This window comes from Streptopelia decaocto, assembly GCF_964273445.1.
Source record: "Streptopelia decaocto genome assembly, chromosome: 12".
Classification (NCBI taxonomy): Eukaryota; Metazoa; Chordata; class Aves; order Columbiformes; family Columbidae; genus Streptopelia; species Streptopelia decaocto.
Window position 1 is genome coordinate 18,648,669 of NC_138667.1, and position 14,053 is coordinate 18,662,721.

The 14,053-nt window shown below is 49.0% G+C and overlaps 1 protein-coding gene across 2 annotated transcripts in view; it reads left to right on the plus strand.

Moving 5' to 3' along the window:
• DELE1 (DAP3 binding cell death enhancer 1) overlaps window positions 1–14,053 on the plus strand; it is a 20,632-nt gene continuing 6,579 nt past the window's right edge. The window contains exons 1-9 of one of the 2 annotated variants that reach the window (XM_082063734.1): window positions 1–363; window positions 491–602; window positions 911–1,031; window positions 1,360–1,491; window positions 7,891–7,946; window positions 10,087–10,180; window positions 10,879–11,021; window positions 11,758–11,916; window positions 12,759–12,851. In XM_082063734.1, coding sequence (XP_081919860.1) covers window positions 263–363; window positions 491–602; window positions 911–1,031; window positions 1,360–1,491; window positions 7,891–7,946; window positions 10,087–10,180; window positions 10,879–11,021; window positions 11,758–11,916; window positions 12,759–12,851 — 1,011 coding nt within the window. In that variant the 5' untranslated portion in view covers window positions 1–262. The remainder of the gene's footprint in view (window positions 364–490; window positions 603–910; window positions 1,032–1,359; window positions 1,492–7,890; window positions 7,947–10,086; window positions 10,181–10,878; window positions 11,022–11,757; window positions 11,917–12,758; window positions 12,852–14,053) is intronic. The other variant, XM_082063733.1, reaches the window with a different exon arrangement.

Here is a 14,053-nt window from a genome sequence, read left to right on the forward strand (position 1 = left end):
CGCTGTTCCCGCGCTCCGCGGGGGGCGGCTCGGGCGCCGCTCTAGCTGCACTCTATGGTCAGGCGCCGCTCTAGCCTTTCCCGCGTGACGGGCTCCGGCCGCCCGAAACCGGCCCCGCTCGCCCCGGAGCCCGGTGCGGGGGCCAGCGCCGCCCCGCGGGAGGCCCGCCGGGACTTACCGCTCCCCTCGGCCGCTGCGTCTTCTCTGCGGCCCCGGCCGCCGTCGCTCGGCAACGCGGCCTCTCTATGATCCCGTGGGCGGCATGTGGCGGCAGCTGCTGGGCCGCGGGCTGGGCCGCTGCTGGGCGCCCCCCGCCCGGCCCGCCTGCGCCGCCGACCGCCCCGACGGGCCCGGCCCCGAGCGGTGAGTGCGGCCCGGGGCCCGACCTGCGGCGGGAGCGGCGTGTCCCCTGCCCGCGGGCCGCTGCGGGGGGTCGGGGCCGCGGGCTCGGTTCTGGCCTCACGGGGTTGGTGTTTTCTGGTCGTTTCAGAGCGGCCGGTTGCCGGGATGGACGGCCTGGGGATGGCCGGGAGCCAGGAGAAAAGCAGCGGCCCCTGCCCGGCCTGGTGCCCCGCTACTGCGTCCTGGAGGCCGTCACCTGGGTGAGGAGCAGCGGTAGGGCCGGGGGCCCATGGGCGGGTGTTCCTGACCGGGTGGCCCTTTGCTGATGTCCCTTTGCTGGGTGTCCCTGACCGGGTGTCCGTTTCCTGGTGTCCCTGCCCGGGTGTCCCTAGCCCAGAGCGATGTCACCAGGAGCCCTTGGGGGTGTGAAAGGGGCTTGGGGACAGGGGACGCTGCCCATGGTGGGAGGGCTCCCGGAAACAGAGCTGTGGCCAGGCTGCCGAATGGAAACGGGACACAAAGATGGAAATGAAGCCGTTTTGCTTGACTCGTGTCTCTTTATCTTCAGGGAGCACTCGGTGCGCTGCTTCTGCAGCTGGTCAGACAGATCTCGTGGCTGAGATCGTTGCCGGACACCAGGAGGGAGCGCAGGTCTCTCTGGCTCTCGTCGCTGCCCTCGCAGCAGCCAGGTTAGCGTCTCTGCCTCGTGAGGAGGGGTTGTGGGAGGGCCCGGCTGTCCGAGAGGATTTCTGCCTTGTGGGGTGTTAACTAAGCCATTGTGAGAAGCTGACAATCAGCTTTCAAGCCCTCTGTGGAGAGTGATGGCTGGTATCTGCCAGGGGAATTTCACTGTTTCTTAACGATTTGGAGCGATCCCACGTTGTATCCTGCATGCCCTTACTTTTGTTTTCTGTCCTAGACTCTGCTCTCTGAACTTTCCTCCTGCTTCGCCTTGTGGCTGGAGCAGAGAAGGACACTGCCCGGCTAACGGGAACTGTTTTGCACTCTGCATTTCAGTGGGGACTGAAGCCTCAACCAGCTGTCCCCGTGTGCAGCCGGGGTCCCGCTTCCTGCAGAATGGAAGTGCAGAGGTTGTACCAGAGATTTCATCCTCAGGGCAAGGAGAGGGCCAGCCCTGGGCAGAACCAGGTACGTGTGTTGTGCTGCGGGGTAGGATACTCGCAGGCAGAAGGATTTCCAACTCTCTGAGTTTCTTCCGAGTCTCTCAGTTTCCCCAGGGCAGAACTGTGAGCCAAGAAGTGTCCAGCCATTTATTGACACTCGAGGCGATGTGTTGTGGAGTGCAGAGACAGAACTTCAGAGAGGTGAATCAGGAGTCCAGAGACAGGAGAAGAAAAGCTCCTGAGGGCAGGGAGGATCCTGCGCTGTAACTGTGCAGATGATGTCGGCTTTACCTGCCTTAGTGACCTGGTTACAGCATCCAGTTTCTGTTCTTTTACTGTGGACAGGTGTTTGCAGTCAGAAGGGTTTGAGTGAATAGTGCACCTTTGGTCTGGCAGAGTTGTGTACGTGGTGTGAAACAAAAGGAATTCTTTTCTTCCTGGGAGATGAGGATGTATTTCCAAGCTGTAGATAAGACAGTGGAAGGAGGTATCAAAGATATTCTTATTAAAATGAGTTTTCTAAAAATAGGAAGATGTACTTTAAAAAAATGAAGTCTCATCCAGGAAAGCGTGTCTTAACATGTTAAATTTAAAGTCATGTCAAGGAAGATCAGATGAGGGCTACAATAGGGCGACTCACTAGATCTATGAGCACTAATAATGGCTTTAGGAAAATTGTTACAAGCAGGAAGCCTGGAGCAGGTAAAAAGTGGGACAACATATGATCACGGTGTAAAAGAAGCACATAAAAAAGCTGTCCTACAAATGCTGACTAGGTGCTGTAAGGTATTGCAGAAAAGGTCAGGAGGGTTCCCCATTCTTTGCTTTCTTCCATATTTTTGGCTTTCCTCTGTGCTGGTTTAAGCTACTGCCCATCACTGCTTATCAAACCCATTGCCTGCCAGAGGTTGCTGTTCCCATCAGTTTCCAAATGGAGCATTTTGTTTCCGTGTCTCCTAATTAGCTCCAGGAAAACAGCCAGGTTAATTTACCTAAACTGCCAATTAGACTGTTTAACCCATCTGCTTTTGCCTGGAGCATATTAAGAAGCACTGAAATACACTGCCTGTCTGGCAGATCGCTGGACATGGACCTCTGGGAGAAGTGGTGGGGAACAAGAGGAGACAGTGATGCCTTCACTTGGCACAGCAGAACCTTCCGGAGTGAACGTGTGTCTGTGTCTGACAAACAGCTTCCTACTGAGAGTCAGTAGGAAAGAGCTTTTAGGCAAAGTGAGAAATTGAACGGTGACAAGTCACTAAGGCCACATGTTCAGATGTTCTTCAGAAGCTATGAAATGGCTGAGCTTCTAATGGTGTGTGTAATCCAGTGCTTAAATCTGCTGTAGGACCAGAAAAATGAACATCGGGGAATTGGTCACTGGCTTTTAAAAAAGGGGGTTGTATGAGCCCCAGAACTGCAAAAAAGGTAATTCTAAGTTGACAGAAACTGTGTTATAGAATAGAGATGTTAGATACCTGGATGAGCGTGCTATATCAAAGAATCAAAGGGCTTGGAAGGATTTAGGAAGCCATTTCTCAGACCAGCTTGCTCCATTGCAGAGACTTAAGAGAGCTGTAAATTTATTAAGGGTTCCTTGGAGAAGTCAGCGGGCATGTGGAGCAAGATGACCTGGCTTTTAGACCCTGAAAATCTTTCAGCCAGGACCTCAGACAAAGCTATCTGGAGAAATAAAGCTGATGTTTAGGAAGATGGAGGGGCTACTCTTGGGCTGGTATTTCTTTAGAAGACAATAAATAGTTTTCACAATGGTGAGTTGTTACTGCTGGATTCACCCAAGTCTTCTTGAAACCTGTTCTGTTCAGTACAGTCAGCAGTGATTTGGACAAAAGAGGTGACGAGTGAGGTGACAGAAGAAGGAAATAGTACAAAATTATTCAGGACAGTCAACTGTGAAAGTCACAGCAGAAGATTGCACAAGAACTAAAACCAGAGTAATCCCAAGGTAGGTTAAATTAGTATACACAGGGGAATGTAGCTGTAAATACACACACAGAATGAGGACTGTCAAATTAATCATTATATTGCAGAGGGAACAGTTAAAGTCACAGTGGATATGTTTTTGATAAGGTTAAGTCAGTGCTCAGCAGTAGTGACACCAATTAAATGTTAATTAATGTAAAGGAAGGAACTGAGGACAAGACAGTATCGTAGGTTTGTGTAAGTCTGTGATGCAGCCACATCTTGAACACTGAAGGAAAAGATACTCTGCCTTAAAAACAGTAACAAAAACGGCATAGGAGAAGATGACAAGGAGACAATTACATACAAATACAAGGAGACAATCACATACGCTGAAGAAGTGGCAGAGAGCGTGCTAGCGCTCTGTGAAACGAAAAGTGTTGAGGGAAGGTGAATAGGGACAATATTTTTCATAATGCACATATTAATAGGCAGCACAGAAAAGGAGCAAGTTTGAAAAATGGCAAAAGCCAGTGCATGTTTGGCCAGGGCACAGGTAAACTGTGGAACTGGTTGCTACAGGCCAGAAGGATAAACAGGTTCCAAGAAGTGATTAGGTAAAATTACCCATTCAAATTAAACTTAATTGGTCCAGCCGAAGCCTCCTGCTCAGAAGATCACAGAACAGCTGATTGCTGGAAAGTTCTGCCAGGGAGAGCGTGACTTTATAATCCCTATTCCTTACACTTTCTGCCCAAACATCTACGACTGGCAGTTGTCAGAGATAATCTGTGTCAGAAATAATTTGATTTTGCTCAATACAGAAGTCCTCAGGTTACATTCTCACATTATGCAGTGCATCTGTTTTGCAGGAATTTATTGAGAAAAGTCAGGGTGAAGAGACTCAGTGATTTTTCACTGGAGAGTCGGAAAAAACGTGTAGTTTTGTAATGTGAGAAGTCCTGTGTATCTTTCCATGGGAAGTTATAAAGTGAATCTGGCGATACCTTTCTCTTTGAGTGTGTTTTGCTTTCTACAGAAAAAGCTGCCTAGGGTTTGGGATTTTTTCATTTTCTGGTGTTTAGCTATGGAAAGAGGAGGAAGCTGGCTACATCGGAACAGGGCGAGAGCAGAAGGAAGGGAAGGCCAGACGCCTGGCAGATGATGCAGGGGAATCTGGTGGCAAAGTCTTGCCATTAGAGAACAGACCTCCAGAACTCAAAGCGGAGCAGAATGTACCTTCGCTTCTCCAGTTTGCTGTTGGCAAAGGACCTTCTGGAGTGAATTCCGCGTCCTCGCCCTTTCCTCCGGGGTTTCAGTTAGCTTCCAGGCCGGGTTGTGCCGTTCGATGTGTGCGGCGACAATCTGCTGTTTCTGTCAGCTGCTTCGTTACCCCGAGTGGCGAAGAGCTTTGCAATGGATCCAAACATCCCCACTTTGCAGATGAGCCGTTCCAGCTTGAACATAACACAATATGAGAGAATCTATTACTTGTAGTGTGTTTAAAAAGAAAACTTGAGGAAATTCATTTAAAACTTACTATAAATAGCATTCTGGATAGTACTATCAGCAAGTCTTCAGCTGCATGATTGCATCCTATTGTTTTTTTTCATACAATTCGTGCCTCAGTCGAAGCTTTTTTGCTGAAAGTTAAAGGCACATAGTGAAGGAGGAGGTGATTACAGCCAGTCTCAGTGTTATAGCAGCCGAATGCTGCCCTGGGGAGTTGTATTTTACCCCTGGCAGAACTGTAAAATTCGTTATTTCAATTCTGAGATTACAGACATTTCAAAGCACAATGAAACCAATTGGAAAGACTAAAATTTTCCATGAGGCAGAAATCCTGGAGTTTGTCCAGCTCGTGTTGTGAATTCGTTCTTGTGAAGCGTTTGGATGTTTTGGGATGAGCAATCCAGACTGTCCATGAGAAGATTATTAATTCCCCATTTGGAGCTAGCTTTCAGCAACATTTGATTAGCCCAGGGGAAATATTAATTGTTTATTAGCCGCTGAATAAGTGAGTGTTGGGCATCCCGTACCCTGAAGGCTGTAAGACTGCATGGAAAAAATGCCGCACAGTCATGTTGCATCACAGCACGTGTTCAAAGAAGTAGAAATGAAGTTGCACAGAAAATTCCAGCTGCAGTGTTCCCAGCTCTTGTGTCCTTTGAACATACAACCTTAAGAATAATTCAGTGTGTTTCTACGTGTGCAATATAGCAATGAATTCGTTCAAAGCCTGGTTCCTATGAAGTTCTGCCGAAGCTCGACCTTTCTTTGGGAAATAATAAAACAGTTGGGCTGAACTTGTATTAATTAATGTCAGGTTGAAGGTTAATCTAAGCTGGTCTCATTCTGCTGAAGTGGGATGGGATTCTTTGCTGCCGGGGATGCTTTTATTTCTCTTTATTGCTGAAGGAACGTAAGCGTTGGGTTTAGTTTGTGTGCCTGATGTTGCGGGAACTGCTCGGAAACAGGCGACTCTTAAAGATCATGATATCCATGAAGGGTTTGACTTGAGCTCTGCCCAGCCTCAAAGGTGACATCCAAGAGAATTCATTAATCTGGGCCTCAGGAAGCAGCGCTGCGTGTCAGGATCAATCGGTCCCTGTGTTTTCTTCCAAATAACCTGATTTCCAGTGGGAGAGGGGCATGAGGCTGTTCTGCAAGCTGCTAAAATTCAGAATGAGTTTCTGTTTCTTTTTCATGGGGTAATGGTTTGGCCAAATCACAGCATGTTTTCTCAATAAACGATGAATCTCTGATTGAGGAGTAGTTGTCTATGCCAAATGTAAAGTTTCTTGAAAGCATGAGTGTACTAATGTTGTTTAAACAAATAGTTGGGAGAATTTTTAATACAGATGATTTTTCTTCATGAGATTCGCTGCTTTATGCATGGCAAAAAACACCCAAATTACATCATGAGGGAGATACCAGAATAAGAGAGTCTTATGGTGAGAAAGATCAGATAATTTTATGCCCCATCTGAAAACAAATGTAAAGCACAACTAATAAATTCACAGATTATATTACTTTTGATGGAATGATGAATAGAAATCTTGCTCGTTGGGTGAGTGGGGCTTGTTCAGATAAAAGACATTTTAATACAGCCGGAGGGGAATCGTTTGTGTGGGAATCATGATGCTGCAGTTGGAACAGAGGTTTCATGTGCACTGTAAGAAGAATCCTGCCTGTTGCACGCTCGTTTCTGCTGCGCTGCCGCCACTAATGCTTGTGTAGCAATATCATGCCAGGAATCAAGGAATTGAGCCCCCAGAAGGACTTTTTTCACTCATATTAGCTCCCTGCTCTAGTCACACAGCTTGTGAGGGGGATAGGGGACGGCACAGCTACTTCTCATATTGGCAGCGCTGGTTTGAAATCACTCAGGCTTCAGGTATCGGGTGGAATCCGGCTGCTCATGGGATTTGGGGTGAAATATTAATTATTGGCCTCAGTCAGCCCTGGCCTGTCCGTCCCTTTGCTGGAGGTCACCATCCTCTTAGTGCTGTGGGCATAAATGCCGCATAATCGCTTCCAGCGCAATTCCGTTAAGAGCAAGGTGGCTTAGCTTCTGCTGGAGATGTTTTAGGTGGATAATTCTGATTGAAACCGGTCAGATAGTGGGTGAGCACATGGCAATGCCGGCGTATCTAAGAGGGCAGCGATGAGCAAGTGGGTGCTCTGGGGTGATAACCGGAGCCTGCAGGCGATGCAGGCAGAATAACACATCTGATCATCCCCTTGCAGCAACAGAACTGTGATCTGGGAAGAAATTGTGTGGAAAAGGAGTTAGGGACACAAGTACATCTTGGTGTGATGCCCTGGGCAGTGGGAACGGGAGCACAGTTCTGGTACACGCAAACGAGGCAGTTCCAAATTTGAATAAGGAGACAATTTTACCCGTCCAGTGACACTGGTAAGAGGGTCCACGCTTCAATAACGATGTTGAAAACTCAGGAATGGTGGCAAAAAAGTCGTAAAATTAATCAGCTCGGGCAGAAAAGTACTTCAATTGAAAGACGTGAACAGCGCAATCTGTTTAGAACCACAGAGAGGAATCAAGAGGGGTTGATTAGTCGTATCAGGACTTTGAAAAGGAGAATGGGCTTTTTAGTGAGGAGGAAAAAAAAAAGCCTGGGAGAGAATCCAGCCGTATTTTAATGTGAAATGCAGCTCAGAGGTTTAAAGCAGCGGTGACAAGTTGCTGGAACAAACTTTCAGAAGAAGTGGGAGATTCTCTTTCCTTTTGGTGCCTTCAGATGGAGACCGGGGGCCTTTCTGGAGCGGGCGCGTCAGCCGGGTGCAGGTTCCAGGGCTGTTCTTGGGGCACTTGGTTGCTTTTGACACCAAGGTCAGATTGGTCAGTGTTCCTCATGTTCTTAATGAGTGATCAGTCCTCTGGGAACGAGCTGTGGAGTGGAGAAGATGGGTAGAGGAGGAAGAGCGAAGATACAGCATGGCTTAACCCTGCTTTTTGTCTTCTGTTTTTTTGATATAGGGGAGTTCCAAATCCCTGAGAGCTCCAGCCCGGGGCCGGTTCTCCGCGGCGCAAAGGTACGTTTTCATTATTCACACCCTCGCGCTGCACCTGAGGCCTCTTCCCTGCAGCAGAACATCTCGGTGCGACCCGAGCGCACCCCCAGCGATCCCCTCGTGCGCGAGGCTCTTGTCTGCCCCGTGCAGCTGGAGGCCGGGAGAAGGGGAGATGTGATGTGCTGCTCTTGGCTGTAGCCAGAGGAAAGTTTCAGGAGCTACAGGCTGGCATCCCCGTCCTATAAGGTGTCTGTGGAACAGGGATGCTAGTGGAGGGAAAGGGAAAGGGAAGAGAGGAAAAGGAAAAAGGGAAGGAAAACTGAAAGGGGAAAGGAAAAGGAAGAAAAAAGAAGAGAGGAGAGGAGAGGAGAGGGGAGGGGAGGGGAGGGGAGGGGAGGGGAGGGGAGGGGAGGGGAGGGGAGGGGAGGGGAGGGGAGGGGAGGGGAGGGGAGGGGAGGAGAGGAGAGGAGAGGAGAGGAGAGGAGAGGAGAGGAGAGGAGAGGAGAGGAGAGGAGAGGAGAGGAGAGGAGAGGAGAGGAGAGGAGAGGAGAGGAGAGGAGAGGAGAGGAGAGGAGAGGAGAGGAGAGGAGAGGAGAGGAGAGGAGAGGAGAGGAGAGGAGAGGAGAGGAGAGGAGAGGAGAGGAGAGGAGAGGAGAGGAGGAAAAGAGGAAAGAGAAGGAAAAGGGAAGGAAAAGAAAAGAAGGGAAAAGGAAAGGAAAAGAGAAAATAAGAGAAAAGAAAATAAAAAGGGGAAAGAGGAAAGGAAAGGAAAGGAAAGGAAAGGAAAGGAAAGGAAAGGAAAGGAAAGGAAAGGAAAGGAAAGGAAAGGAAAGGAAAGGAAAGGAAAGGAAAGGGAAAGGAAAGAAAAGAAAAGAAAAAAGGAAAGGGGGAAAAAAGAAAGGAAAGAAAGGATAAAAGAAAAGAGGAAAGGAAAGAAAGGATAAGAGGAAAGAAGAAACAGAGGGAAGGGAAAAGGATCTATCCAGTAGCTCTAGCTTGTTCTTATGTATTTGCATTTTGATGCGATCTTTCACTAGGTGATTACGTGCTCTTGGTATTTTGGTTTTTACCAGACAACCCATGACTGGAGAAGGTGATATCACTGCTCCTAAAGCTGCAAATCAGGACTGACTCTTGTCCATTATAGGGAGGAAGACACTTCGGGCTTGAAGAGTGTTTGTCAGCTTGGGAGCCACAAGGCCATAAATTACACTGTTGTTATTGTGATTAAACCTGCTAATTCCTTGCAATTCAGTCTTAGTTGCAGAGAGTTCCCTATTTGAAAAATCAATCGGCTGAGCAGTTCTTCAAGGACACTGTGACCGGAGTGGAGATAAATTCACTATTTAGGAGAGTGGGATCCTCTCTTTGATATGGCCGTGACCTCTGCCACTTTCTGCAGGGCCCATAGGAAGAGTCTGTGGCTCGTTCGTAGGCTTTGGGCAGGTCTCAGGAGGCTCTCGGCAGAGGATCGGCCCGTGTCTTGTCCGTCATGAGCAGCTCTGGGTGCTGGCCGAGCAGCAAAGCTGTTGGGTGACAAGGGGCGTTTCTGCTGCGTGCGCTCCCCGTGCAGTGTGCGCTGCTGCCGCTCGGTGGCACTACATTTGTGCGCAATCTGGGAAGCTAAAGCTGCACGTCAGGCTAATCCTCCTCCTGCCTCCCGGAGCCGTGGTAAAGTGAAAAATACTGCTCATTACTGAGAAAAAGACATTTTCTCGGCTGTGCAGGATTTGATGAGGAGGGCGCAGCGTTCAGTAAGCTGATGGAGTGGGCTCAGCTCGAGTTGTGTACAGCGTGTACAAATATGTCAGTGCACGTTTGGCAGAGGCTGTTTGCGCTGTTTCCATGATGCGGGAGGGTGAACAAGGGCTAACGTTACTTTTCAAGAGGTGATTTATCAGGGATTTGCTAAATTCTGAAAGGTCCGATGATGTCCGAGGGGCTACCCCAAGGTCCCTGGCCAGAGGCGGGGCGAGCAGTGTCCGTACAGCTTCCCAAACTAGATGCCTGTGTAGGACACACAGATTTCGTGGATTACATCACCCTCCTGATAACTATAGTACAGCACAAGTGTGTCTCACTGCTCAGTTTCCAAGCAAGAATCTCCTGTAGGGTTTGTGTGGTTTTGCTGTCTTAATAGTTTTCTTCTTTAACTCCGCAGGGTGACCCAGCTCAGCGAGGGCATTTAGAGGAAGCTGCTTTCCAGTTGCAGCAGATTTTCCGGATCGACATTTCCATTGCGTTGAATATCCTCGGTAATGTGGACTTGGATTTGTTTCGTCCTTAAACCACACATTTCTCTTTTTGGAGGACCTCCAAATTGTTGCAGGTCTTGTGTGAAGGCAGAGGTGGCGTGTGCCCAAGCTGAAGCCTCCTTTCAGCAATTTCAACTGTGCTTTGAGAGATTTATTGCCCTTTGTCCCATCCTGCCACCTGATTTATATCAGCATATTTAAATCCAGGCTTGGTTGAAGCCTGCACTGTTGTCCTGACATCTGTACTTGGAAATTAAGCCATCTCTGTCTTTTTGCAACATGGGCTGTCATATCCTTGCATCCTTTTTCGTTGTCTGAGATCTCAGCCTTCTTGGCAAGCTGAAAGAGGAATTGCAGAATTGCAACTCTGAGAAGAGCTGAAGGGAGATGCAACGATCTAAGAAAAGTCCCTGCCCTATATATACCACTAGTTGCAGCACTAAAAGCAAGCTGCTTTGACGTGAACCAAACGTTGTGTTAGCCTGTGAGCTGCCTTTGCGATGAGACTAGAAAAATTCCTAAAAGGCAGTGTTGCCATATTTCCTGTGGCAACTGTGGTGCTGTGGAGTGAGGGTTGGTGAGAGCAGAGCCCTTGGCGTGGGCCAAGGAAGGGCTGGTAGCTCTGGGGAGGCTGCTGGATTTGAGGTTACCTTCTGTCTATTTTCTTTTCCCCTGTTTTTACGTTGTGTTCTCCTCAGGGATTGAAAGCATGAGGGCGGGCCATTACAGGATAGGCTATACCTGCTTCAAACTGGCGGCAGATCGAGGCTACAGCAAAGCCCAGTTCAACGTGGGTCTGTGTTACGAGCATGGCAGAGGCACAGAAAAAGACCTGGAGAAGGTATCCACGGGTTGTAGGCTTGTGTATGAGTGGTACAAACCAGGAGAGGCGCCTTTTTTGGGTTGACAGGCGCTTTTCTCCTTTTGCACGGGTGCGACGGTCTCTGACGTCTCGTCAGAAAATGCTGGAAATAATATAAACTGCGGGTTTGTGGTGTCAGAGATCCCCTCAGAGCTACGCTCCTGCAGTCCCCTCACTCGTAGCTTCTGAGGCCGTCTCGTAGGTCCACGGCTGTGGCACGAGCGCTCAGGAGCGTACCGAGGAGAAACCTGTCATGTTACCGTATTTCAAACATGCTGCACATCCAAGGGCTTCCGCACATCTCGAGCCGTCCAGTTAGAGTCCGTAGCCACAGCCTGCCACCTAGTGCGTGCTGGCCGTGGCCAGCGCCTTCTGCAGCCGGGGAGATCTGCAAAGGCAGCTCGCTTCGAGGAATTGTGCAGATCCCCGTTGGCACGGAGGAAGCTGTGGTATCGCTGGCCCAGTGCCACCCCCTTCAACACGGGGAGTTTTGACTCGAGGAGGCAGCGTGGTTGCAGGGCTCTCGTGTGGCCACGGTCACTGTCTCACTTAAACAATCTCGTGTTCTTCAGCGGGAGAGCTGCCGGGGGAAGCGCGTGCAGCTGATGATAGATGCAGACAGAGAGGTTAAGCTTGTCCTGGCCAGAGGGGAGTCATGTCACATTGGAGGGCGTGTATTTACCTGAATCACACAAGTGTCTTTCTCTTTTTCCAGGCAGCTTTTTACTACTTGTGTGCGGCCGGCAGCTGTCACCCCATGGCGCAGTACCGCTACGCCAGGTGCCTCTTGTGCCACAGACCTGAAAACGAATGGGACAGGCATGAGAAGGCAGTGACTTTCCTGGAGCGAGCAGCAATGGCCGGGCTTACAGAGGTTAGTCCCCGCAGCGTGGGGGTTCGTAGGAGGGGGCCAGCAGAGAGCCCTGTCTGAAGGATTTGAACCACAAGACATCCTAGAAAGCAGCGTCTGTGGGACTGGAAGCAGAGTTCTTCCAGTACATTTATACTCCTGGCAGCGTGTGGGAGACGGTCCTGCCTGCACACAGGAGGCGACTTGGTACCCACGTGTCTTAGATTAGACACCGAGATTAGACCTTTGGCTTAGGAAAACTGACCTACAGTTGAAAACGTCATTCTGTGATTCATCTCCATTCCGAGAGCACAGGTCACTGTGGTGGAGGAACTACCATGAGGCGCTTGAAGTAAGAACAGAGCCTCATTTTGTATCTGTGACTTTCCAAGATGATTCATCCGCATGGATCTGTGTGCCCTGCTCTCCTTTCCAACTCGTCAGGAGATGCATTTAGACATGTGCCACCTTGCTGCAAGCGCCAGTTGTCGTGGCAGCGACGGCTCCTCACATAGCACGCTGTTCCAGGCGGTGCATCTGGAACATGAACAGGAGCTGTTCACTGGCTCTGAGTTCCACTGCGTCGTTGGAAACAATATTCTGGTCTTGTGATATTAGTATGGTGATGTTACTGCACATATAGTGGACTTCTAGAGATCAAATGTGATTTTTGTGTTTACCGCGTCAGTCTGATTTTTCCTAAGACAGCCCCGTTTTTTTCAACAGGCTCCGCAGCAACCAGGTACTTTGCATACCCATCTTGCCGCAGCAAGCCTGGCATTTGAACAACTTGTAAAATCAGTAAAAAACTAGAGTAATTAATGGGGACAATCCTGGCTGATTTGTACCTTGTGCTTTTATTGCAGGCACAGGCTTATCTTGGAGTGTTCTACATGAGGGGGCTGCAACCTAAGGAAAAGAAAGGTCTGAAGTACCTGCTGCTGGCAGCGAAGAACGGCGTAAGTAATCCCTGTGCAAACTATGGCTGTGCTCAGTTTAGGATCAGTGCGGGTTACAGGATTTTGGGGCTTCTTGGAAATGGGAGTGAGTGTCGGGACTTGACCGCGCTGTCTGTGGAGCCTTGGTGTGTTTTGGAGAGGAAACAGGCCCTGGGGCACAGACTCTGTGAAACAGGGATGTAGAAACAGCCCTGTTGGGCTGGAGTAGTTCTCACAGCACCAGTGCTTGTATGAATCCAGCGTAATTTTACAGGCTTGCGTTACGGAGCATCTACACCCTCTTCAGTCAGACTCTTTCACTGCTGTGTCTATCTCAAATCTGTTCTTCACCATTTCTTGCTTTCTGTAGAGAGGATGAAAAGTCCATTTCTGTTTCTTTTCAGGGACCTTTAACATACTTAAATACTTGAATCTCCATTCAGCCTTCCCCCATTTTTTGAGTTTATCCTCACACATCGTATTGTCCACATCCCCAGCAATTTTCTGGCTTGCTGTTCAACTCTCCCCAAGTGACCCAGACTTATTCTTGTAGAAGGGCAGTGCCGCCAGCAGGGCAGTCCTGCCCCTGAGCCCTTCCCAGCACTCAGACCAGTAGCAGTATGACATCCCATGTCTTGCAGCCAGGTTTCTGCATCCCACCGTTCTCTTTTTCTCCAGCACTGTGACATTGTTCTCTCGTTTTCAGCTTGTGCTGCATTGTAATAGCTATGTTTTTTTAATGAAAAATGTGTTCATTTTAACTTCAGTTCCTACAGCTTTTGTGTAATGGAAAATAATGAATAGCTATTCCCTCTTCTTCTGGCTCATACTTCGTATTCTGTCACCCTTTAGTATGTTCTATGAGTCATTTCTTTTGCAGCCTGCAGAACACTGGTTTAGTTTGTCTCTCCCTGTAGTTAAGCCGCTCCATTTTGCTTGTCAGTGTTCTCTCTATTTTTCTGATTCTCCTTTGCCCATTTTAAGATGCTTACACTAAAACTGGACTAAGGATAGAGGCAAGCCGGGCATGTGACACAAGGAGATCCTTTGCTCTGTTCTGTATTCCCTTCCAGTAATTCCTAATATTGTTTGCCCTTTTGCCTGCCACCGAGCAGTGACTTGATGGTTTCAGGAAACCATCCCAGTGACTCACGGATTTCTTTCTACAAGCACTACTTGGCAGTTGTCAACACTAAGTTTCCTCCGTTACTGTGTTGCCTGCT